This window comes from Argentina silus, assembly GCF_951799395.1.
Source record: "Argentina silus genome assembly, chromosome: 18".
Lineage (NCBI taxonomy): Eukaryota > Metazoa > Chordata > Actinopteri > Argentiniformes > Argentinidae > Argentina > Argentina silus.
Genome location: NC_139672.1, coordinates 11,789,017 through 11,815,337, shown reverse-complemented (window position 1 = coordinate 11,815,337; position 26,321 = coordinate 11,789,017). Strand labels below are relative to the sequence as shown.

The window sequence follows — 26,321 nt, the reverse complement described above, 5'->3', positions numbered from 1 at the left end:
TAAAACAGGTAGCAGAAGACTTCAGCTTTGTCCTCATCCTGTTGTGAGTTATTGCTGGCTCTCTCTCTTTAACAGAAGGTTAATCTAATGTTCCAGCGTCTGGATACCTCGACCCTCCCTGAGGACGTGCTCTCCAACGCCCAACCTCTCTCCCTCATGCCCCAAAGCGCCGGCTCCGCACTGTGAGTCCATGCTGTATGTGTGTGTGTGTGTGTGTGTGTGTGTGTGTGTGCGTGCGCGTGCGTGTGCATGGGTGCGTGTGTGTGTGTGTGCGGGTGTGTGTAATGTATTAGTGTAGTTCCTACTGTTTTACTTGTGTCTCCCTGTAGGTCCAGAGGAGGCCTTCTGGCGTTGAGCCCCATCTCCCCCCAGGAACTGTTCATGCAGCCCTTAACTTCAGACATGGACACCCCTGAACAGCACTCCAGGGTAACGATCCAGTAGACCAAACACAGGAACACATCACTCCCACGCTGAAAATCCCAAATCAGCCCCTAGACACGACCGACTACCCTCCTACCCATTGGCACACCTGTACATCTGAGAAGGTGTGGTCCTCTGAGAAAGTGTGGTCCTCTGTGGCTCAGTTGGTAGAGCATGGCGCGAACAACACTTAGGTTGTGGGTTTGATTCCCGCTGGGACCATATATACTGAAATGTACGCACTCACTGCAATGTAAGTCAGCTAAATGGCATATATTATATATAGAAGGTAGAATAAGCAGGTGTAAGCAATATGGCAGAGTCGCCACCCAGCCCATAAAGATGCCTTAGAGGAGGCATCTGGCTATCTTTCCACCCAGCCCTTAAAGACGCCTTAGTACACAGGTGTCAAACTCATTCCATGGAGGGCCGAGTGTCTACAGGTTTTTGCATCTACTTGATTGATGAATTAAGGTCACTAATTAGTATGGAACTCCCCTCACCTGGTTGACAAGGTCTTAATTGAAAGGAAAAACCAAAAGCCTGCTGACACTCGACCCTCCATGGAATGAGTTTGACACCTGTGCCTTAGAGAGTCCTTTTTCAGTTGTCAGGAACACGACTCCTCGCGTCCTCTCCTTCTCTCCTCCACTCGCTTCCTCTCCTCGGTCCTCCACTCGCTCCGTCTGCTAAAAGCCCTGGAGGAGAATACGTAAGGGGGAGGAACCTCGATCTTCTCCTCCAATGGGTTAGTCTGTAGGAAGCGAGTGGAGGACGGAGGAGAGGACGCGAGGAGTCGTGTTCCTAACAGCTGAGAAAGGACTCAAAAAGAGACACCGTGTCGTCAACTCTGGCAGGGATTCCTGTGAGCTGGAAAGGGCATCAGCCAATTCTATCGACAAATGGTTCATCTTCTTCTTCAATAGGTTTATCTGTAGGTTGTAAATGGATTTCAGTTGCATGGCGCCATCTACTGATCAAATAACTGATCTGTGATACTGGAGCTGAGTTGATACGACACTCCTGCACAGCAAGTGACTCACCAACATTTGATTTTCACCCACTCAAATCACAGAAGATGAAGAACTCCCCTCAAACAAACCGCTTATACTGTATATCTATCCGTTCTTCTCCGGTCTACAGGAGTGCCTAGGGGTTTAGGGCTATAAGGGCCAATTTGGAATTCAGAACCAGAATACAGACATCAACACAACACACAAACAATGGGTTTTTGATGTCAGGTAGTAAGCACATAATGATAGCAACATAAAATTGTACAGAAAACCTAACCTCATTGTCAAACACTCAACATTACGCCACACATAGAAAATGATCAGTTCTGTTCAATCGTAATTTTTCCATGATATGGCATCATAAGTTCTAGTCAGTGGAGGTGGGATTGGGGTAAAGCTGTGATGTGATGCAGGCAGCCCTATTGTTCTTGACATTGTGTTGCTTTCTATGCTGTTTTTAGTTGAACTGGTCTGCAGTTTCTGCCCCAGGAATGTTGCTAGTTTGACCCTCTGGCCTGCCGGCCTACCTGTTAGTGTTTTGTCTGACTCTATGTAAATGTTTTAACTCAGGAGTCACGTGATTGGCTTGGGGGCAGATGGATTTGAATAGGATTTGAAATTATTTCAAATACTTTGCGGCGCTTGATTGAGTGTTGCTTGGCGCAATGACACCAATGGAACAGTCCCAAAAGTGCAAACCCTGCCCAGGCGGGCTCAAGCAAACACATTTTTAAATAATGTTGGAAGCAGGTCTGGTAGCCGGTGTGCTTGTGTCACTGTCCCCTCTGGCTCTTTTATCAAGGCCCTGTCCAGGCCACTGTTTCTCCTCAGAGTTGGTCTCTATGTTGTCATTGGTTGTTACCGTGTCCCTCTTTTGGCTGGAATAGCTTCTGATTGAATGGTGATGGAATGGCCGAGGTGATAGTGACTAAGGTGAGTTTTCAAGCAATCTCTCCACTCTCCTCAGCAAGTGGTTTTCTCCTCAGAGTCATGCCCCCCCCCCCCCCCCCTCGTGTCCCACTGGAGCTCCCACTGAATGAAGGACTATGTCATTGTACTTCTTGTCCCGTCATAGAGAAGAGAAGGGGGGTTGATGACATCCTGTATGTGTCTTTGCCCCTCAGGTGTCTGGAGAGGGAGAATCAAAATGGTTTGTTTCACCCATAATGGTTATGGTTCAGAATGGTGGTTTGATGTGGGGTTACTGGTACTGTATGTTGCCTGAGGTCTCTCTTTCTGTCTCCCTCTCGGTAAACGGGTTGAGGTGGAGGCTGAGGACTGAGTGCATAGTTGTCCAATGATTTCACCTGAACGAACGGCTTGGGTATTAATTATAAAGAGGGAATGCTGCATGGATTGACGGTTGTATGACATTGTTACTCTATTTTGGGGTATTTGTGTTTTCTCCTTCCTCTGTGTGTGTGTGTGTGTGTGTGTGTGTGTGTGTGTGTGTGTGTGTGTGTGTGTGCGTGTGCGCGTGCGCGTGCGTGTGTGTGTGCGTGCGTGCGTGACAGACGGAGATGGCCAGTGGATCCATTAAGCGTTCCTCGTCCACGACGGGCGACCAGCGTGTCAACTGCCTATGGCAGGAGGAGGAGAAGAGCAGTCCTGAGAGACTCCTGTTCCGGCCTCGCCACAAGAGCTACAAGGCCGCCGGTCAGTAGCCAATCATCTCTCTCCGCCACTACTGGCATGAGGATCATCATTGTATGGTAATGTGTGTAAGGCCCCGAAGAAATTCTTGACTTGTTTTTTTTTCTGGTAGATACTATATTCAAGCACCAAGAGGGCGATATATACATTAGCGCCTTCTTAAAGCGTGTAGACCACAGGTAGACACACAAGTTGTCTACTTGTTCTGGTGACTGTGGAGGCCATTGGAGTACAGTGAATTAATTGTCATGTTCAAGAAACCAGTTTGAGATGATGTGAGCTCTATGACATGGCGTGTTATCCTGCTGAAAGTAGCCATCAGAAGATGGGTACACTGTGGTCATAAAGGGATGGACATGGTCAGCAACAATACTCAGGTAGGCTGTGGCATTTAAACAATGCTCAATTGGTACTAAGGGGCCCAAAGTGTGCCAAGACCATTACACCACCACCACCAGCCTGAACCGTTGATACAAGGCAGGATGGATCCATGCTTTCATGTTGTTTACACCAAATTCTGACCCTACCATCTGAATGTCACAGCAGAAATCGAGACTCATCAGACCAGGCAACGTTTTTCCAATCTTCTATTGTCCAATTTTGGTGAGCCCGTGCAAATTGTAGCCTCAGTTTCCTGTTCTTAGCTGACAGGAGTGGCACCCGGTGTGGTCTTCTGCTGCTGTAGCCCATCTGCTTCAAGGTTCGACATGTTCAGAGATGGTCTTCTGCATACCTTGGTTGTAACAAGTGGTTATTTGAGTTACCTTTCTATCATCTCAAACCAGTCTGGCCATTCTCCTCTGACCATTTTCTCCTAGAGAACTGCCACTCACTGGATATTTTCTATTTTTCGGACCATTCTCTGTAAACCCTAGAGATGGTTGTGCGTGAAAATCCCAGTAGATCAGCAGTTTCTGAAATACTCAGACCAGCCCATCTGGCACCAACAACCATGCCATGTTCAAAGTCACTTAAATCACCTTTCTTCCTCATTCTGATGCTCGGTTTGAACTTCAGCAGGTTGTCTTGACCATGTCTACATGCCTAAATGCATTGCGTTGCTGCCATGTGATTGGCATTTCTGCTTTATTGGGATAGAGACAGTAGAGAATGACAGGAAGGATGGGTGAGAGAGAGGAGGATGACATGCAAGATATGTCAAAGGTCGGAATCGAACCAGGAACCTTGCGATTACGTGGCATGCGCATTAGTGTGCTACGCCACTGAGCACCCCTGGAATGTTACGCTTTTTTGATGTCACTGCATGTGGGGAAGGAAACATATGGAACTGTTTGGACTGTTGACGAACGGTGCTGCGGTGACTTTAGGAGAAGCTTTATTACGGGTGAATAATGTGACAAGAATTTCTCCGGGCCCTCGTGTGGAGAAGTGGTACTGTAATATCAGTGATTTCTTTTGAAGTACCTTTTTTTTTTTTTACCGCAATTGTCTCGCTTTGTTGCGCTTTTCTGATGTCTATTCCGTACTCTTACTGTGTATCTTTCATCTACCTACGAACCATTCAGAGTGACAGATACCTACAGTATACTATATATAGTCTGGGTGTCCTCTGATCCTACCCTACGGCTATCCCTCTCTCTCTCTTTGCCTGTCCCTTTCTTTCCCTCCCCTGCTGTCCCTCTCTCTCTCTCTCTCTCTCTCTCTCTCTGCCTGTCCCTTTCTCTCCCTCCCCTGCTGTCCCTCTCTCTCTCTCTCTCTCTCTCTCTGCCTGTCCCTTTCTCTCCCTCCCCTGCTGTCCCTCTCTCTCTCTCTCTCTCTCTGCCTGTCCCTTTCTCTCCCTCCCCTGCTGTCCCTCTCTCTCTCTCTCTCTCTCTGCCTGTCCCTTTCTCTCCCTCCCCTGCTGTCCCTCTATCTCTCTCTCTCTCTGCCTGTCCCTTTCTCTCCCTCCCCTGCTGTCCCTCTCTCTCTCTCTCTCCCTCACTGCTTCGCCTCCTCCTCCTCCTCCTCCTCCTCCTCCTCCTCCTCCAGTCTCGCGGTCGGAGAGGGATAGGGAGCGCGGGCGGTCCAAAGAGCGCCGTCACCTCCTGTCGTCCGACATGTCGAGGTGTAACTCGGAGGAGAGGAGTCTGCAACCGTCACGCTCCTCCAGTGTGGAGGGGACACACCCCCTTGACAAACAGGTACTGTAGGTTCGAGGTCCACGTACACACACACACACTGGAATAACATTAACAGGACACAACCACTCCCTACAAACTGGTATCGGGCCACAAACACACACACCTACTGTCAGCCACACACACACACTTCAGAGAGAGGGACATTTGGATGGACACCTTTAATTCACTCAGTTCAAGAAGTGAATCAAAATTTCAATTGATGAATTGAAAGTAGACTTCACGGAAAAACATTAGACTATTACCAATGAGTGTAATTATTCAAATTGTTAGATGATCACAAACGGAATTTCGATTCACTTCTTGCATTGAGTGAATTGAAATTGATATTGATCCCCCCAACCCCCCAGGCTGTAATAATGTGTTTGTTTTGACTCTCGTTTCCAGGGCAACAGCTCCGACAGCCCCGTCCCCTCCACCTCTGAGTCTAGCACCCCCAGTGGTCGACGACCCCTTTCCCAGACCCCAACGCGCTCCCGACCACACATCTCCTACTCCCCCCTGGTGTGTCGCACGCAACCCTCCATCGGTGACGAGGATGAAGAGGAGGAGGAGGAGGGGAACCCAGAGAACCTGAGGCGTAGGGGGGAGAGAGAGGCCCCCTCCTGGGGGTGCGGAGACGGGGGAGCAGTGGGAGGGGGAGGGGGACAGAGCGGGGCGGGCCGCCTGCAGCAGCACCAGCGATACCCCTCGGAGCCCTACCTGTCCCTGCCGGATGAGGGCGACCACAGCCCGGACCCCTCCGGCCCCATGGAGACGCTCACGTTCGAGGCGGCCGTGGCCCACAGCCTGGGACGCTCCAACACGGTCAGCTCGGCGCGGCCGCGCTCGCACCGCACGGGCTGGCAGGTGCCCAACGGACACTTCCGGAAGCGTCTGGCACAGACCGTCTCGGTCACGGGCTGCGAGCCGCTCAGCGACACAGAAGAGGACGACAGGTGCTAGGAGGAGGAGGAGGAAGAGGAGGGGGAGGAGGAAGGTGCTAGAGGAAGCTGTATTACGGTATACACAGGAAGAGGGACATTGTCACTCTCTTGCATTGTCACCACTACAAACCTATGAGGTTTGCAGCGCGTTTCCAAAAATGTGAGAAAAGAACAAAAACGGTGAAGAACACCATCGTTGTCCACCTCCCGAAAGTGGAATCCTTTATGAAGGTTACACAGAAACACCTATAATAAAGACCTACCATCAAATATTTTACCGTGGCCAATTTGTGATTGAGTAATAATAAGCCTCAAATAGCCAGACAAAAATATGAAAGGAATTGAAATGATAGAATTATGTTGTTTGTGTCAATAGGTATTGTCATTTCTGAAGGTGTTTCTCTAACATTGATTCAGTGTTGCTCTTAAACAGTGTGTGTGTGGGGTGTGTGAATATGTAACTATGTGCAAAATAAGGTGAAACAAATATCTTTTAAAGCCATGGTTTTTGTAAATACGTGTTATTTTGTCATACAATTTACCGCCATTACCATTATCTACACTGTTGTTGTTTGAGAAGGTACATACATGGCCATAGAGAATGGACTGAATACCTGTTAATCTACAGTACTTTAGAAATGTCTCAGATTTCATCATGCCCAATTAAAGTGAATCCAAATAATCATGAATCATATCAGTGACTTGGAGCTTGTTGTGGACACAACGCAACAAGTTGCCAGATCTCCTTCTGCTTTAGTCAGCTCCTCTGTTGTTGCAATTTGTCTGGCATCACAACCAAAGAGGAGGCAGGTGAAGCTGGAACATACTGGCAACCAGGTCATGGTTGGGAATATTGGAATGTTGTCAAAAGATGCACGAGATGAGTCTGTTTTTGTGCTTGTAAAGTTAAAGTTACATTATGGAAGATTTGCCTCTAGGGGTGCTCTTGAGCCAATAGGGCTCCCCTAAACAGTCATAAATAATGTCCAGAAATTACCTAATTGGAAAAAATAAGCAGGAGATCCCAATGCCCATGATCATAAGCTTATTTTGCCAAAGTGTGTTATCCTAAAACTAAGGAGTGTGTGGTTTAATGAGGCAATACATTGATTGATATTGTGTAATATGTTCACCATACGTTCAACACTCAAACAAACAATTTGAGATAAACAATTAGTAACTAAACTAAATGTGTACCTTTAATGACCTCATACCTTTAGATTGTCTGTCCCTTTATACTCTCCTCCATTAAGCAATAAAGGGAAAACAGTCTGTTTTAGGACAAAACTTTCAACTTTCAAAACATTGTCATGACATATTGTGACTGGTTTCAAAGAAGAAGGGGGAAAAAACTGTATTATTTCAAATGGAGATGTCAACATCAACCGTCTGTGACCAGCCCTGTTTAGACAGACTGGTCCTCTAAAGACACACTCCTTATGAGGACCTAATGACAAGAATTCCTGCTGGGACCATATATACAAAATGTATCCACTTAGTGTACCGTACCGCTTTGAATAAAAGCCACATATTATTATATCATTAATTACACTCATAAGCAATAGCTTCTCTCCATGAATCAACCATTTGGACCAATTTTGACTGTCCTCTTACACTTTACCTGTTGTTCTGCTAAATCTGATGTCATGCTTTATATATCTGCCATTTAGCTGATGTTTTTATCCAAAGCGACTTACATTGCAGCAAATGCATACATTTTTCAGTATATATGGTCCCAGCAGGAATCAAACCCCCAACCTAAGCGTTGTTAGCGCCGTGCTCTACCAACTGAGCCACAGAGGACCACCAATGCTTTACCAATGAGATGAGTCAATTATTCCGGATTCATCCGGAATCAACAACAAGCACGACAAATAGGCTTATAACAATCATGCGCTTAAAAGATTTTGATTTTGTTCATCAGTGTAGCCACCCACGTCTACTACTTCATCCTACATCTGTCTGTCAAGCATCTCTCAACAGCTGTGTATCTTCTTCCTGAATCCTACATGTGAATACTGTATGAACCCTAACAGACAACTGTAGATGTTTTTAACACGCCATTATTTCCACATTATTTAGAATGGTTTACGAATAATGTACAGTACAGTCCATTTATATCATGCTATCTGTAAGATTTTGAGAGAACATATCCCTTTTCAGCTCACAACACCGAGCTTGGCGGTGGGAAGTAAGACTCTCTGGAGTGTTAATTTAAGGTATTTGTATTTGTTTTACTTGCCTGAAAAGGGTAAGCATTCTGTGAAACTCACTTAACCAAAAACATTGAGAACTGTATCATACATTCCTGGAATGCAAATAGTTGTTTGGTTTCTATGTGTATAATAGTTGTATATATGAATAAAGGTGTCCTTGATTGCACTCTTAATTCTGTGTATGGGTGCTTGTGTTCATATTGGACGCAGACCAGCAGCGCACCACCGCATTCTTCACTCTGTGTTAGTCCTTCCATGGACAAAAGATGAATTGTAGTTTCTAGACTGGATTGTATTTGCTGAGTAACAATCATAGAGGGTTTTATACAAACTAGATTGCATACTAGTGTAGGAGACTTCAATCAATAGTTAGGTCCAGCCTATGTCATGTCCACTTTTCAATGTAACAGACCAATAAGATGAGGTGATGAAATAAGTGCCTGCCTGCCAGCCAGCCAGGACAAAGTGACTGGTTTCTTGTAATTATCCTATTGGTATGTGGCTATAGGACGCCTGGCCTAGACTTGGAACAGTCAATAAAGGCCCAATTGGCAATATGTCATTTCAGCAACATGACCCTGGCACTTTGGTAAAAGGGATGGGGCTGGGGAAATGTAGGCCTAACCACTCAAACGTCTTTATTGACCTCTGGATAACAATTAAAGGAATTTGGATATACACACATTCTACATACAACAGTTAGGACATATGTTGATATTGAGACAAATAACAACAAAACCACTGATCATACACACCTTATATTTTTTCTTACGATAAGGTCGATCTGGATTGTTTTACAAGGCTATGAGCCTACGAGGTTTCTACATAAGACAGTGGCACTCAGCTCCCAAAGCATTTTGAAGTGATTTAGTTTATTTATTTTTTAAACTATACTAAAAAAACTAACCAAAAAAAACGTATCTATAAAAAAAAACATAACATCAATACCTGCAGTCACCTGGAATAGGAATAGTGTACTTTTGGGGGGGTTTTACTCACATGTGCGCAGACTGGGGTTTTTCCTCGCCATGTGACGTCGCATGCAACCAACCAATGAACGCGCAGAAGCGACCTCCCCTTCTGCCAAAGCACAACAACACTAAACCCTGACGTCATATCCAATGGACGCCGAGATGTCCTCAGGTTGAAAAAGAGAATAAAACATCACCGTCCAGTTCGCTCCTGGAAACACGAAGTCAAGAAGGGGACATGTCGGCATCCTATTCGTTTTATATCGCTTGACGTAGTGGTGATGGATGCGATTTGAGTGGTGCATGTTGTCCATTTGACGTGCTAGGCCGAGGAATGAGTGATACTAATCTAGGAAGTCGTTAGCTAGCCGAATAGCTAGCATAAGTAGCTAGCTAGAAGGGTTCTTTGTTGTGAGATGGTCTGATGATGTTGAATCGCTTGGACAGCTGCTGGGACTAGCTTATTAGTCGTATATTGCATTTAATACTTGCATAGGGGATATCTTAATAGGTTATTGAATATAGACATCGATGCAAAATACTTTGGCCAACAGATCAGATTTGGTTGTAAACGAACAATAGCAAGTTCACAAGCGATCTGAAAAAAACCGAAGGCTGAGAAGAGGACATGGGCAATTGTCTCAAATCGCCGACGTCGGACGATATCTCTTTGCTTCACGAATCCCAATCAGACAGAGCAAGTTATGGGGAAGGGACAGACCCGGACTTGGAGCCACCACCGCCATACCAGGTTAGACCACTTAGCTTGCTGCAATATAAGTGAGCAAACGAGTGGCAAGTTATGTTGGAGAACCTGACACTGACTGTGTCAAAGAAGCAGAGGCACGACCCAAGACGGGGTCGTGCAATTCAAATAAACCTATTTTTCCGATGGAGAAGAAATCGTTGGAATGAATACATTGAAACTGCTTCTAACCAGTTCAGTCAAATAAACCTCTGGGAGATTCAACAATACTATGCTGCTTTCAAATGAGCCACAGCTGTATATGTGAATTCAATGCAAAAGAATGACGTCTTACTGGATTACGGTATTTTTTAATGGCAAACGATTATATGGGTCTCAATTTCACCAAACAATGGTTAAAACTTGTCCAGTCACACAAAGGAAAAAGAACACACGCTGCCCTTGTTGTGACCCAAATGCTTTTCAATCTCACAAAAGTGTTCCAAACAGGCTTGCCAAGAATGTCCAGACAGGGCAGTTTTTTTCCCCTGATAGAGAGAGCCGCTTTATCCATGGGTGTGGGTTTGGCTTTCCTCAGCATTGAACAAAGGCTGATAGACCATATGATATCCCACTTTTTCCTTGTTGTATTGCACTGCATAGCCGAGAACAGGGATATTCAGGCTATGGGATAATGGATAATTTGGTTACTTTAAGCAGGGGGTCATTCGCCAGAGCAGTCGGTCGGAGGGCCAACATTTTTTTATTAATCATTTACTACTAATTGACTACGATACAATTATGCCCGTACATAATTAAAAGCTTCCTTCTAACAAATATCCTCATTGTTTCATTTAGAAAAAAATAGCAGTTTTCTCAAGCAACATAAGCAATGGAAGGGTGAATGTAAATGTGTCCAATGTGGAATCACACCAATCTTGAAAATATAAGATACAAATTAAAACTTAGGCGGAAAAAAGAAATGGTTCCACAATCATTTCTAAGCATTTTCTGTCTCGGTTTAGTTTGAAGTTTTGAGTATTAATGGCCTAGACTGTACTCTCTCGCCATGCCTGTAGTAACCCAGGTTGGACTCACGGTCAGGTACGTGAATTGATGAACGGCGAATCGATGATTGGAGATCGGTTGCGTTGGAACAATGTGTTGCCTGTTGATTGACTCCTGTCTGTGTCTCTTCTCCCCAGGAACAGGCCCACATGCCCATGTACCACCCCACCCCCAGTCAGGCCCGCCTGGCCACTCAGCTGACGGAGGAGGAGCAAGTCCGCATCGCCCAGCGCATCGGTCTGATCCAACACCTCCCCAGGGGGGTGTACGATGCTGGCAGGGACGGCTCCGAGAAGAAAATCCGAGAGTGAGCACAATCACATCCCTGTTGTTGTTATGATTGTCTGATAGTCTGTCAGACCGGGGTCTAATTTTTTACCTTGTGCTTTTATGACTTGAATTTAGCTTGGAGCTTGCACTTCTGGGACTAGCCTAGACCATTGGTTCCATTGTACCCGGTAAACTAAATCTTAGAAGTTCAGTTCACAGTTCACAAGTCGTTTCAGTTGAAAGTGTATTGTGTATTTTGGACTCCAGTCTGGATCATATTGATACAGGTCACAGAAACAACATATGTCATCCTCCTAACCGCGGTTTGTGGCTGACTCGTTTTGCAGGTGCGTGATCTGTATGATGGACTTTGTGTACGGCGACCCCATCCGGTTCCTGCCCTGCATGCACATCTACCACACGGACTGTATAGACGACTGGCTGATGAGGTCCTTCACCTGCCCCTCCTGCATGGAGCCCGTCGACGCCGCGCTGCTCTCCACCTATGAGACCAACTGACCCCCCCCCCCCCCAAACACACACAAACTGACCAACCCCCGCCTACCCACCCACCCACCCACCCCCGACATGGCCTCTCCCGCCATCCCCCAACCCGCCACAACAACCATCACAGGCCTCCTACAGCGTAACCTCAAACCCTGCCCCCCCCCCCACACGCATACACACACACACATATATACAAACCCTCCCCCCCACCCTCGCGCCGGAAGTAACGTTTGAGGAGCAGCAGATTGTCTTAGTGTTGACGCATGTAACGAAAGACTATGTGAACACGGTCGACTTGGACCCACCCATCCATCCATCCACCACCTGGAGGAGCTGGCTTTCGCTTGGCCGAGCCACGGCATGCGTGTGACTTTAGAGTATGTGTGTGTGCGTGTGTGTGCGTGCGCGCGTGTCTATGCAGTGGGACTATGCAGTTTCAAGGACTGCATTGGTAAGGATGTGGAAGCTTCGGAGCCTCGTAGGAATGACTCTGCATTTTTTCCACTTGAGCAGGTCTCAGTGGGTCTCCCACCCCGGCCAATCATATTTCACTGCGATTCGCGGGCTAGCTGTTAAACAGACGATTGTCTAGCATCTGAACTTGGCTGGTGGCAGAAGCTATGATTGCACAAGTTGTATGAGACTCCATTAGAAGCTGGCAACAACGAGAAGAGTGCATACCCACCAGTCATCAACGTGTTAAAAAAACAACAACAACAAAACAACAAAAAACGGCACCCACCATGGCTACCTAAGAGTGATAAAAAAAAGGCCCCAGGAAAAGCCTGCGTCGTGTTGAAACAGTTCGACGGACTGAAGCGAACCCTGCTTTAGTGTTACCATTCAAAATCGAGACGTTACAGAGAGCCTAGAGTCTCTCCTTCCAAGATTGAAAACAGAAGAACTAGTATGCACACTGTGCAGAAATCACCCAAAGCCCATCCTTTGTTAGTGTATTTAATGGAGAAGTACATGTGCGTTAGCTTTTTGTTTAATCCCATTCAGATTGACCATTCTATCACAATGGCTCCACTGCCACACCGAATGGCCAAAAAAAAAAAAAACTGAACAAGCTTAATGTCATCCTGTGTAAGGTTAATATGTTTTACTATAAGAGGAGTAACATAGCTGTCAGCCGATGTAAAGGGCTCATTCGTGCATGGGCAGGAGGATCAGTCTAAAAAGTTAGGAATGCTTGCACACACATTTATCTGATCCAGAGATTTGCACTTTACCTATAGGACAATAACGGAAAACATTATATTAATATATATACCTATAACCTTGCACTATCAATATTATTTCCTTTTTATTTTGCAGCACAGAAGTTGAGGTTGGTAATGCTGTTGTTATGGATGCTACCATTGGTCACTTATCACATTGAAGTAAGCCTGAATATGTATTCATTAATTGTGTGATTCAGTAGTGTGTGTGTGAGAGAGAGAGAGAGAGAGAGAGAGAAGGGACAGAGGTTCGTACCATCGTGGATAATACAGTAATGGGGTGGTTTCCCAGCTAGATCCCGGACTAAATCGCGTCAATGGAGACCCTCTAAAAATATAGGCTTTTTAATCTAGGACTAGGCTTGGTCTAAGACTGGGAAACCAGCCCTAAACATAGAAAATAAGAATATAATTATTCACTTTGGTGTTTGGTATTTTTAATCTTCTCCCCACAGTCAGTGCAACATTATCCCATCCTGTGTTTTATGATGACACAATGTACATGTTTTGTTTGTGGCTTTTTTTTATTTTTATATATGTTGAAAAGTAGCTAGAGTGGGTTGTTTCCAATTGATTTGTGGCATAGTTTAGTGATGCATTTTGTTTGTAATATGTTTGCATAACTCCCACTAGACCTGGGTCAAATAGTATTCAAAATCCTCTCAATTATTTTAAGCGTTTTGTTGAGCCTACCTGGAGTGCCAGATATAGGCAGGGTTTGCCCTTTTTGGGGACTATTGTATTGGTTCAATTGCACCAGGCAAACGCAATCAAACACAGATACTTATTTGAAATTATTTCAAATACTATTAGAACACATGACTGCCTCTGACCCGTAGCTTAGTTTTGTTATTATTGTGTCGGGGATTTCCTTCACTGTTAGCTTTAACACTGGTTTGAGCTTGCATCTGCAAACCTCTGTCCCAATGATATTTCAGAGTGAGAGAACGAGAGACAGACATTTCTCTTTATTTTGTGAAAGTGACTTTAAAGACAACACACTTTTTTCCATTTAGCTTTCTTTTGCAGTGTTTTTCAACTTCTGTTTTTTCAGGACTGAAAATAAATGTTATCTCCTGTAATCTTGGTTTTTGGAAGGCCAACCAGCCCTCATTAATGGAGCTGTAAAAAAATGAATAAACAAGAAAGCACACATGTTTGTCATCATCGTCCTGGTGTTGTTATTTGTAATGTCAGAATACAAAGAATATGAATGAATATAATGAATATAAAGTGAAGGTAAAACAGAGACAAATCTGGGTGAGTGCCTGTCCTCCTTTACATAAAAGAACAAGGCCCAAATACTAAATGTTTTTAGTCTTCTAACCCAATGGCTGAAATGTCATTGGTGGCAGATTGAGATGTTTGGACAACCGATACGGATCAAATACACCCATATCAGACTTGTTTTTCAGGCCTATTGGGTAAACACAGCCGCAAAAGACACTAGATTCGGGTGTAGTCTCTTTCCACAGCTACTGGCTGTGTTTGAGAGGATACATTTTTAGCAGTTGCCAACCAGAGCCTTTCAATACCTGTTGTATGATGGGGATCAAATCTGTCGGGCTCAAAAATTTTGACTGCTTGAGATGTATGAGAGTTTTTATAGTGAGGCGTTCTGATGCCCTGCAGTCACTTCTCACAGACTGCATGAAGCAGAAAGCGCCTTCGTTTGTGGGAAGAACTTTTCATGAGTAATCATGAATGTTATCTTGTTGACACTGAATCAAGAAAAGCCTTATATGCTACAATGTGTAGACTGTGGTAGGATATAAAAAAACATTATGGTATTTGAGAGATTGATTGCATATGTACTGTATGTTCAGTTGATGGTTGTGTTATGTGGTGATTATTCAGAATTCATGAGTCATTTTATTGAGGATTTCAATGTTGTCACCGCCATGTTTTCAAGCCATGCAGTCAGAATTGCACTTCATTGTCGAACTTGAGTTGTTCCGCCTGTTCTTGCCTCGCCTGAATTCTAGTTGGGTTCAAGCTGACTGTAGAGTAGAATGCAAGACTGCCCTAATGTTGATGATGGAAGTGCAGTTACATCGCTTTTCAATAGATGGCAGTACAAAACCTATGCTTTTCCTTTCATCCTGGCTCTTTCAATACAGTAAAATGTTGTTATCTATTTTATACGTGAGTTCAAGAGCTACGAACGGTGTAAATCAAAGTAATATGTATTGCTAACATCGCGTGGCTTTCATTCCAAGCAACATGAGAGACCACAATGAGCTTTTCCTGTTACCCTGAACTTGACCCCTGACCCTCATCACCATATCGTTCTGTCAACAACAACGAGTTCTTGCAGCTTTAAAAACCCACATTAGATTTGTTTACATGTTTTAGCTAATATATGACATCCTGGGGCTGCACAATGGTATTGCACAATGTTTCAAGTAAAAAAATTGCCGTTTAGGTCAAAGTATGTGTATCTTTTATTGAGAATTGCCCCTAGCTATATCTGGCGTCACTTTCCTAACTAGCTCCGTGAATGACAACATCAACACTGCTTCCGTTCTTTACATATTTAAAAAAAAAAAAAAAAAAAAACAGGAAGCGACATTGTCTGGCGTGGGCCTTTAATTGTTTTTAACTGATATACAGTGCCTTCGGAAAGTATTCAGACCCCTTCACCTTTTCCATATTTTGTTGTGATATAGACTCAATTTAAAATGGATTAAATTAAAAGAATTTGTCATCAATCCACACAAAATACCCCAGAATGACAAAGCAAAAACAGGTTTTTAGAAATGTCAGTAAATTTATTAAAATTGACACTTCCGTTTAAGTAAAGCCTCAAATCAATACTAGACATCGACAGCTCTCTTACGCCTGCAGAAATTATGTGACGGAACACACCTGACTTGCCAGAAACACCTGTCAAGCCAATTGTCCCATTACTTTTGTTGCCCTGAAATAGGGGGCCTATGTATAAAGAAGTGAATCTATACTTTAACCGCGTAGTAATCGTTTGATTTCAAATCCAAACTTTTGGAGTATAGAGCCAAAAGATGAACAAATGCCTCACTGTCCCATTACTAACACCGGGCACTCTGGCTAATCGCGGATAACACATTTTAAAGACTCTTGCCACATACAGTACAGATTGTAAACCCGTCATTTATCGGCCTACTTATACAGAGGTGATTAGTTACAACATGCCTATAAGATTAGCCGTTGACCCTATTACAGCTTAGCAGTGATGCAAAGCAGCCACCACCTGCATACATGTAGAATGCAAGATTACTATTGAACTCAAGTGTTACGGTCAGAGCTAAGGAACCCAAGCGCAGGTCACAGAGGCAGGACACGTATATAAAAGAATCGGGTTTTAATGAGGGAATAGGGGAAACGGAGTAGCAGGGTGGAATGGCAAACAGGGTAGGGTGGCATGGCAGGCAGGGCAGACAGGACAGGGCAGACAGGGTAGACAGGCGGGTAGAAACCGGGAAGTGGTCCTATAGCGCGGATAGACAAGTACATAGACACAGAGAATCTTCAGGGAACAAAGTGGCCGAGAGCGAGACTGACTTGTAAAGATAACAAACGATCTGGCGATGATGAGTGGATGGGAAGCCGGGGTTTAAATACTGCATGTTGATGAGCTGATGAACCGCAGGTGGAGATGATGAGGTGAACAGAATATCTTGAGCCTGGAGCCATGCCCACACACAGCGACAGACAGACAGACAGACAGACAGACAGACAGACAGACAGACAGACAGACAGACAGACAGACAGACAGACAGACAGACAGACAGACAGACAGACAGACAGACAGACAGACAGACAGACAGACGGACGAAGGGAGAGAGACAGACAGACAGACAGACAGACAGACGAAGGGAGAGAGACAGACAGACAGACAGACAGACAGACAGACGAAGGGAGAGAGACAGACAGACAGACAGAGGAAGGGAGAGAGACTGGCACAGGCTAGGTGGAAGTAGAGGGTGTGACATAAAGGCTAAAACCTTTTAACCAATCACAGGGTCTTTTATAAAGGGATTTACTGTAGTTGCAAAACACGTATATGTTTGTGAAATGCACAGAAAACCAAGATAATGAGATAATCTCAGAATACTTCAAGTGGAGGCATAAGCAGATTGTCCTTGGTGACACATAACAGATCTTTGTGTACAATGTAAGTTGAGTATATCAGTGTTGAGACTTTCACTCCAAAATAACAATAACTAATAAGAAGGACATTGTTTTGAATATGTTTGTTTTTTATTGTTTCAACTGAAATTCTCAAAAGGCATTGTGAACAAATCCATCGAACTGACAAAAACAAGAGACACTGACCAATCAGGGTGCAGTGATGGAGGTACCGATATTGTGGTTGGTTCACTGAGAAATCAATCACTGAGGAATCCTACAAAAGCCCTGAACGCCAGCAGGTTCCATTCAAACAATGTCATGATGGCACAGTTTCACCAAGATGGACTCCACCATCCGGAATCAGAGGTTTCACACAGAAAATGACTTGAAATCACGTAGAATAATCAGACACTTGCATTTTTATATGTATACTTTGTCATTGTAGGCCATATGTTTTGTTCTAATGCTGAGCAAGAAATGATACTTTAAAAACCCTGGAATGGTGACTGCTACTCTTTGTACCCCGAGAAGATGCAAGCTTATGGTTTGTACATGCCATGGAAGGTGACGGGTACGGTGCAATCCACCTCTGCCCTGGCAATCTCCGACAGGTCCTTGGCATTGAGGATCAGGAGGTACCCTGGTCTCTGGGAGCCAGGTGCAGCAACGATGGTCAACAGGACACCTGGGGGTACAGTACCTCTCTTTAGAAACCCATAGACAGTACCCACGTTGTTACCGCAACCTGTCCCTTCCAAATACTAATGTCAGGATTCAATCTGTCGCAGATAGCAGCTTTCCGCACTGTACTTTCAGAGGTGTGTTTGATTTGCAAAGCGTTGTGTCCCTGATGAAGTGTTCACTTCCTCCATCCGGGACATACTGCTTTGTAAATCAAACGCACTTCAGAAAGCTGTTATATGCAATAGATCGAACCGCAAAAACCCCAAAAGCACAATCAGAATTCAGAATTCAGAATTTTATTTGGCCAAGTGTATTTGCACATACAGGAAATTGACTTGGTGAGGTTGGTGCGTGGACATCTGGCACTCCAGACAGTACTTGAAATATTTTTCGAGTTGGTGTGTATCTGTACGTACCATCGTCCTCATCCACACCGTCGGGGGTCTGCACAAACAGGGGCTCAGAGGGGTAGGAGTCCGGCTCCTGCCAGACCCAGGTCTCCTTAGTTTTCACGTTAAGCTTGCAGATCTACAGGCAGGTAGACAATAACTCAATGTTTCTGCATGAGGGCACACAGCCTACCTACTATACTGTATATTAGCCCATGCCATTGAATACACAGCAGACCTGGGTAAAATACATATTTGAAATGGTTTCAAGTATTTGAAAAACTTGAAGTGCTTGATTTCGCTAGCCTTGCATGCTGTGTTTGCATTTCTGAGACTATCAAATTGCTTCCACTGTGCCTAATCATTTAAGCCAAGCACACCTCAAGATTTTCAAATGTCTGAAACCATTTCAAATGTGTATTTTGCGCAGGTCTGCAACTCAGTAAAGAGGGGGCTGCAGCATGGATAGAAGAAGATTTGTGGATCAGATTAAATGTAACTAGCCCAGAGTCATTAATCGTGACTTTGACAAATATATTGATTTAAAAAAACATGCATTTATTTCTATAGATTCAACTAGACACTTTATAGAGACTTTATAGGCAGTATAATAGGTCTTTCATTCAGTTGATTACTGTTACTCACCCTGTCAGGGATGAAGTGGTTGAGGCCCAGAGCATAGGCATATGTGTAGTTTTTCCCACAGTGCTTCTCGTAGTTGATCTGAGGAAACTCAAAGGCTACCAAAGAATAGGAAATATTATTACTGTCCTGGTTACCCCAAAACATGCAGTTTAGTGTTGTTTATTTGTATTGTTGATTGATTCAGTGACTTGAGCTTAAATCGGTGCTTTCATCGGTTTTGCACCTGTATGTACCTATCCTCGACTGTGCATGACATTGCTTTAAGTTGATGAGAGTATGTGACAGAGGTTTGGGTCAATTTTTCAAAGTTTTGATCAAGTCAATGCTAGGAAAATCCTCATTGAAAACAGTGGGTCGTTTCACGAATTCGCAAATCGAATTTCGATTCACTTCTTGCATTGAGTGAATAAAACATGAACTGAGTGGTATGAGAATGTAGCAGTATAGTATGTAGTCCATATGAATGTACTGTATATGTCAAGGATATTTTTCGGGGGTGGGAGTGGGCACTCCTCACCTTGGCGAGGCCCAGAGAACAGCACCTCAGGCTCCAGCCAGATGGTCCCGTCAGAGCGCATCACCGCTGTGGCCGTGGTGTATGGCAGGCTGATCAGGTTCTTCCCCTGCTCTTCCTAGGCCACGGAACAGAACAACAACAAGAGTGTGTGTGAGAAAGAGAGAGGGTGGTAGGGGGGGGCAGGGGGTGGGGGGGGGGCAGCAGTTGTTATTGGACAGTGACTGTAGTGATAGACAGTTCTGACTCACCTTGTGGATGTCCAATGGGATGACGTATCTGCGCACCTCCGGCTGGGGCGCCATCATGGCCGCCTTCTTTACCTCCTCCCAGTTGGCCCTCAGATTGGCCAGCCACAGGTAGTTGTACACAAACTCAAATCTGATGACGGACACAACAACATAACCAAGGAAGGAGACAGTGAGATGGCGGGTATGGTTATTGATGTGGATCTCAAGACAATTGGCTAGGAAAAGGATCACAATAAGGGACCTGTTTTCAAATGGATGCCATGGTTTAAAGTCTGTCATCCTTTTGGACAATTATGATTTTTTTTAATGCTTTTATACGCGCTTTTTAATCTTCCAAAGTAATGACATTGACAATGCAAGATGCCAATGCTAGATGTCAACCCTTAGATGTTTCTGTCCCCCTTACAACAAATGACCACCCTTAAGGCTGTACGAAGAATTCATACAACCTTAAAAAGGCCTACATATGTTTCATAAATCATACATAAGCAAATGCTACATATGGAGAAGCAAGAGTTATGACACCCCCACGACCACTAATAACACTATAATATATGACTTTCCTCATGATCTGTGAAGCATGTATGTAGGCTTTTATAGAGGGGCTTATGAAGGCTTCATTAAACCTTGAAAGTGGTAATAAGTTTCATTACCCTTTCCATGCACACAGGTCAATCACGATGAAGCCTTGGTCCTCATAACAGTTGATGTGATGGAAGAGGTTGATGGCAGCTGCCCTGAACTTGTGATCAATGTACTCCCCTGGATCCTTCTTGGCAATGTGGAACCACGTCTGGGAAGTGTAGTGGAAAAGATACGGCATGAAACCACCTTGTCTGTTGATACGGGCTATCAACAGACAAGGTGGGCTAAATTGATATTATAAGGTATGTATCAAAGTAAGCCTGGCTCCAGATCTGTCTGCTTTAGCCAACGTCTACAACCATACAGTATATGAGAACATTAGTAGAAGTTACTGCAGTTGAGGCTGGTGGATGGAGAAATCGGAGGACGGGCTCATTATAATGGACGGAACGGAATGAGAAATGTGTTTGATACCATTCCTCATTACATTACATGCAATAGAATGAGCCCATCCTCTGATTTCTCCATCCACCAGCCTCCACAAAGCACACACAGATCTGGAGCCAGTAAGGTAAAATGGCCAACACAGATCCTCTGAGTGCTTCCTTACCCCAAGTTGCTCGTTGGACTCAAAGCAGTCCATGTAGTTGGAACCTCGGATGCTCCAGGCACTCAGGAACTTGAGCAGGTTGATTTTCACTGGGGTTTCCACGAAGACAAAGTGGTTGTCCGACATGCCAAAGCTGAGGGTGATAAGGAGATCATTTAAACACACGGGTTGTCAAACATCTGCCTTTAGTCACAATGTATGGTAACTCCAGGTATTTTCCACGTCCCTAATACCCATCATAGGCTACCAGAACATACCAATTATTGTTACCAAGGCAATATCAAATAAAATAAAATAAAACTTTATTTATATATCGCCTTTCGTGCAAAGTTGCAATACAAGGTGCTTAACAATATAATGAAAATACAACAATACAATGATAATACAACAATACAGTTATAATACACGTTAATATAAGGAAATACAACAATACAGTGAAAATAAACGGTAATATAAGGAAATTATAGTATAGCAAATACGAGACATGGTAGAACAGAGAGACCAGTGTAGCAGTAGAAGAGGGTAGAAAAAAATAAGATGGATTAAGAGAATGCTAAGCTAAAAAGGTATGTCTTAAGATTTCTTTAGAGATTCTTTACAGATTGTGACGCCCTCAGCTCCTCTGGCAGGCTGTTCCAGAGGCGAGGACCAAGGACGTATGTTACTGATGTTACTAACCTTTTCAAAAATGGTTTCAAGAAGGAACCAGAAAGCACCACTTTAGTTTGTTACCCAGGAATTACTGTACATAGTAAATACCAATGGTAATGGGACTGTAAATAAAGGGTTATCAATACTGTACGTTCATGGTTCTGGGGCCTCTAGTCAGAATATGGACATGATGGACACCTTATGACAAACACACCTGTGCACATAAGAAGGCTTGAACCTCTCCGCACTGGGGAACTGCACCACCACCTTGCACTTCTCAATGGGATCAGACTTATCTGAGGGAACATACAAAAAACACCATCACCACACAGGGTGAGGGTCTGCTGGCCTTGCCTTGGTAATATCCAGGACAAGTTACATGCTGTAGCTGTTGATTTTTCTTCGAACTCTTTTTCCAAGAATGTGGCCCAATAGTTGACATGTATTTGACAGACACCACAGGGACAATCATACAGCATCAGTACTAATAATGGCATAACATTTGTTTGGCACATGTATTTGTTTGTTTGGCTGAGAGTTGGATAGTGTGAACAAAGACATCTAACCCCATTTCCTCAAGGGAATCAGATGATATTCCCTTGCCCAAGAGCTTTCTCAATAAGGGTGTGGAAGTGCAACCCTTTGCTGAACATGTTTAGTGCCACATGTACGAGGACAAGACAACCTCCAACCACCGACCTTTCTGTGTGGGTGGGGTTCGGACGATGTTGTAGGCCAGTGAAGCACCTTTCCCCATGCAGTTGCCAATGTTGTACACTGTTCCGTCTCTCTCGATGTGCGGGTGGGCCGTCACTCCGTTGATGTTGACATAGTTGCACAAGTCCACCTGTGGTATGGAGGTTAAAGGGATACTACGTGTTTATCTATTCAAAGGGAGAGGAATATCGTGCAAATACATCAGTTTTGTCTGCCAAAACAAAAAGGATACAGGAAACACTGTGCACCTGATATTCAGACAGTAATACAGTTAGATGGGGTGCAAATCTGTGTATATGTATAATAGCCATAAAGTGTTTACTGTTTTGTATGGTATGGTAACTAAAGTTAATACTGTTGGTATGGTATTCTTAGGTCATTACTATGGTAATACCTTTTTCAGCGTATCCAGAGTGTCAGTGTCGACTTTAGTAATGTAATTGGTTTCTGTGACGGCATAGTAGTCTTCACCAATTGGGTAAACGTTCACCAGGCAGTTGTCTGTCACCTCAACACCCTTGAAGTAAGAGAAAAACCTGTGTATACACAGAAACACACACATGTACATACATGTCATAATGATCAGGGCAACAATCACTAGAAACATCAACATACGTTGATACAAAGGTAAATGATAGCCTGGCATTTAAAGCTGCAAATAATATAATAATTTAGGGTAATAAAATATGAACTAAAAGGCAAGAGTTTCCAAACCTGGAGAATATGTTTTTGCAGGGATCAGGATAGGCAAAGGTGCCAAATTCAGTGATCACCACACGCTTCTCTGTGATGGCCCTCACATAGGCGTCTGTTTTGACAAACCTGTGAGGAAGGTCAAATATTAGGTGTCAAATACTGTACACTGGACTGATAGTAAAATAATATGATGTTGAGTTAAGATATTCAGTGTTACCAAGGATCTCTGACTGAAATTTATTTTCGTAAGCTTTATCAAAGTCTTTAGAGACCATATTAACAGTCTGAAAGGGTCACTGACATAAATGAGCATTCATGTGCTACTGTATAAAAAAAAATAAAAAAAAGGGTTCTTCAGCTTGTCCCTATAGGGGGTTCTCTGACAAAGAAAAAACAAATAACCCTTTTTGGTTGAGGGCAGAACCCTTTTTCCAAGATTGAATAGTTTTCACTGACATGCATTTGACAGACACCACAGGGATAACCATACAGCAAAGTACTAATATTGACATAATATTTGATGCACTCTTGAGTTGAACTGAGGTCCATTCTTACTTGCGAAAGTAGGTGACCTGCCCATTCTTGAAGTCAAATTTGTGCATGAGAGCCTGGCCATCGAAGAGGTGGTAGAACGGCTCATCCCCAACCTCGAACAGCCCAGGTCCAAGTCGGAGAAGACTTCCCCTCAGAAATGAAGGAATCCTACCTGCAGACAACAAACAATAGCATTATCAATCACTTAATCAAAGTAATACAACTATTCAATGTGAATTAGGGGTAGTACCCCAGAGAGATGTATTATGTTGATACAGTAGAGTAGTATTAAATTAATATCCAGATAGTGGATTGTTTTGGATATGCTTGTCCTATAATTTTCAATTGTCTTCATTGTTTAAAAGAAGTTTGCAGTTTGAACCAGCAATTCATCTATGATAATTATAATATCTAAAGGGACAATCTGCGATTTGCTCTGCACATTTAAATGTCAAAAGCAAAAAAAACACAAAGCCAACTAACCTGTGACTGTTGCAGGAAGAGGCTCAGCTAGCTCCTCAACTGTCTCAAAAATCTTCTTGTAGCCACCAGCAGGGTGCTCAAATCTGTTGTCAAAAAAGATACATGTTATTATCCAACTAATAACTCTGGGTGAAATATAGTCAGATGCACAACCAATGACTGCATGACATTTCTTGGAATTCATATACAGTACCAGACATCACAATTTTACATCCAATTCACAGTTGTTCACAGAGTCCCTTAAAGGGGCAATCATACAGGGGCTGGTACATACATTTTTGGACATATAAATTAATGACATATACAGTAGTCATTGATTCTTGAAGAATATAACTTAGAAATGCCTCATGAGCTTAGTTCAACTGTCTTACCCCATCAGAACCCAAAATACAGTATAGGCTTGGTTTACTCATTTTTTTGTAAACAATGTAATACACAATAAACAAACACTATATATCTTCGATTCATGGTTAACATTATCATCTTGATCTCATGAATGGTCAGTCCTTGCATCCATAGCTTTGTCTATGAATTTGAGAAAGGTTATATTTCTCCAGCCCCAGCTGTTCACCAAAATAAGTGGTGGGGTGACAGCTTTGTTGTTGTTTGATTCTCAAATTGCCCCTTTAATACGGCACTTGCCATGACCTTATAATACAATAATTTGCCACATATCCAGCTGCAAGTACGTAAGGTGTGCTGATCACTATGAACATGCAATGTCTGATTGAGGTGTCTGAAAGGAAAACCATTTGTCTAGAGATTAATTTAAAATACAATTCAGAGTACGGATAATCAATAGCATTAGAATATAAGAAAGTATCATCTTCTTTCTAATTTCCCCTGAAATTATCTAGGCAAAACAGAACAAGCAGAAACTCAACCATATTCCAAACTAATATTGTATGCTGCTGAAAAAGGCAAGCAGAGTTTACAGTTAGATATGTTGTGTCTGTTGTGCCTGTATAACTATGTGCTGCTGCCTTCTTGGCCAGGGCTCACTTGAAAAAGAGATGAAAATCTCCAGGTGAACTCTCTGGTTAAATAAAGGATCAATAAATAAGACACAAGGCTGATACAGTTGATACTTAAAGTTTACTATTTGACAAGATTCAGGTTGAATTCATATAAGCATGAAAGGTGAAACGTCACTCACCGGCTGGCCATAGTTCCTCCTGGTTATGGAAGCACAGCACACACACTCACAGGTAGCCTGTGGTCAAATCTGAAGTTGAAGTCTTGGATCTCCCTGTGGATTTATGGTGTTTATACGTAGAGACTCACTCTCAGTGAATGCTCTGAGTGACTGAAACTGTTCTTCTGACCAATCAGGTTGCACAGTGAACAAGAATGCCATTGTGCCAATATCCTTACTTAACACAATGACTGCCTTCTGAAACCAGATTTATTTCCATAAATAGTTCGCATTAATAGTTCCATTAATAGTCCTGTTTCTGACAAATGTGTCGCAATACTGCATAGTAACATGTGATTGGTTATACTGGTTACAATTGGTTACAACAGGGGGAAATCATGAGGTAGAGTTTTTTACCATGGTATTTCCATTCAATTAACATGTAATGTTCTCTTTCAAAGATATACTCTATAGGGAAAGATTGCTTCCACTGAAATTTTAGATTCTAGGTGCGATTATATTTGTTCATGTATGAAACATGGCTTTGCAGTGCAATGCATTGATCATTCTGCGCTTACAGAGATGTGAAATACCAGACCACACTCTTACTTGAGATATTCATGTGATCTGGTTGAATGGATGATGTATTTGATACATCTACCTGTTTATTCGGCATGCTTTGTGAATGCATTATGTTTACCTACATTTTTTAAATCTGAAGGTGTAATGCGTTCCCATCTATGAGTCTTACATGGGAACAATGAGGACATTGAAGTCCTCAGAACAAGCCCCATGATCGCTTTATTGTTCAGACAGATATTACTTAAGACTTGAATCTGGACTTTAAAATGTTTATACAATATATATATATGTATATATACATACAATATATATATATATATACATACAGTATATATCTGTTATATACTAAAAAATATATATATATACAGTACCAGTCAAAAGTTTGGACACAACAGAGTGTGCAAAGCTGTCATCAAAGCAAAAGGTGGCTACTTTGAAGAATCTAAAATATAAAACATATTCTGGTTTGTTTAACACTTTTTTGTTTACTACATAATTCCATATGTGTTCCTTCATAGATTTGATGTCTTCAATATTAATCTACAGTGTAGAAAATAATAAAAAATAAAGAAAAACCATTGAATGAGAAGGTGTGTCCAAACTTTTGACTGGTACTGTGTGTATATATATATACAGTACATT

General features: G+C 43.1%; 3 protein-coding genes across 3 annotated transcripts in view; 2 read left to right on the top strand and 1 right to left on the bottom strand.

Moving 5' to 3' along the window:
* Window positions 1-7,251, top strand: part of LOC310819293 (voltage-dependent R-type calcium channel subunit alpha-1E-like) — a 56,053-nt gene extending 48,802 nt beyond the window's left edge. The window contains exons 42-46 of the mRNA XM_083690536.1: window positions 76-182; window positions 330-429; window positions 2,951-3,092; window positions 5,079-5,230; window positions 5,615-7,251. Of these exons, the coding sequence (XP_083546662.1) occupies window positions 76-182; window positions 330-429; window positions 2,951-3,092; window positions 5,079-5,230; window positions 5,615-6,172 (1,059 nt within the window). The 3' untranslated portion in view covers window positions 6,173-7,251. The remainder of the gene's footprint in view (window positions 1-75; window positions 183-329; window positions 430-2,950; window positions 3,093-5,078; window positions 5,231-5,614) is intronic.
* Window positions 7,252-9,498: 2,247 nt separating this feature from the next.
* Window positions 9,499-14,248, top strand: LOC310819346 (RING finger protein 11). The gene is made up of 3 exons (XM_083690598.1): window positions 9,499-10,091; window positions 11,231-11,400; window positions 11,711-14,248. The coding sequence occupies exons 1-3, from the start codon at window positions 9,969-9,971 to the stop codon at window positions 11,880-11,882; spliced, it is 465 nt and encodes a 154-aa protein (XP_083546724.1). The 5' UTR covers window positions 9,499-9,968; the 3' UTR covers window positions 11,883-14,248.
* Window positions 14,249-17,742: 3,494 nt separating this feature from the next.
* Window positions 17,743-25,129, bottom strand: rpe65a (retinoid isomerohydrolase RPE65 a; the record flags this gene model as incomplete). Its single annotated transcript, XM_083690535.1, has 14 exons — window positions 17,743-17,888; window positions 18,304-18,415; window positions 18,922-19,016; window positions 19,439-19,553; window positions 19,687-19,816; window positions 20,340-20,479; window positions 20,882-21,014; window positions 21,747-21,828; window positions 22,232-22,379; window positions 22,644-22,785; window positions 22,964-23,071; window positions 23,501-23,651; window positions 23,963-24,087; window positions 25,119-25,129. 14 exons carry the CDS (start codon window positions 25,127-25,129, stop codon window positions 17,743-17,745), a joined length of 1,638 nt encoding a protein of 545 aa, XP_083546661.1.
* Between the last annotated feature and the right edge of the window lie 1,192 nt (window positions 25,130-26,321).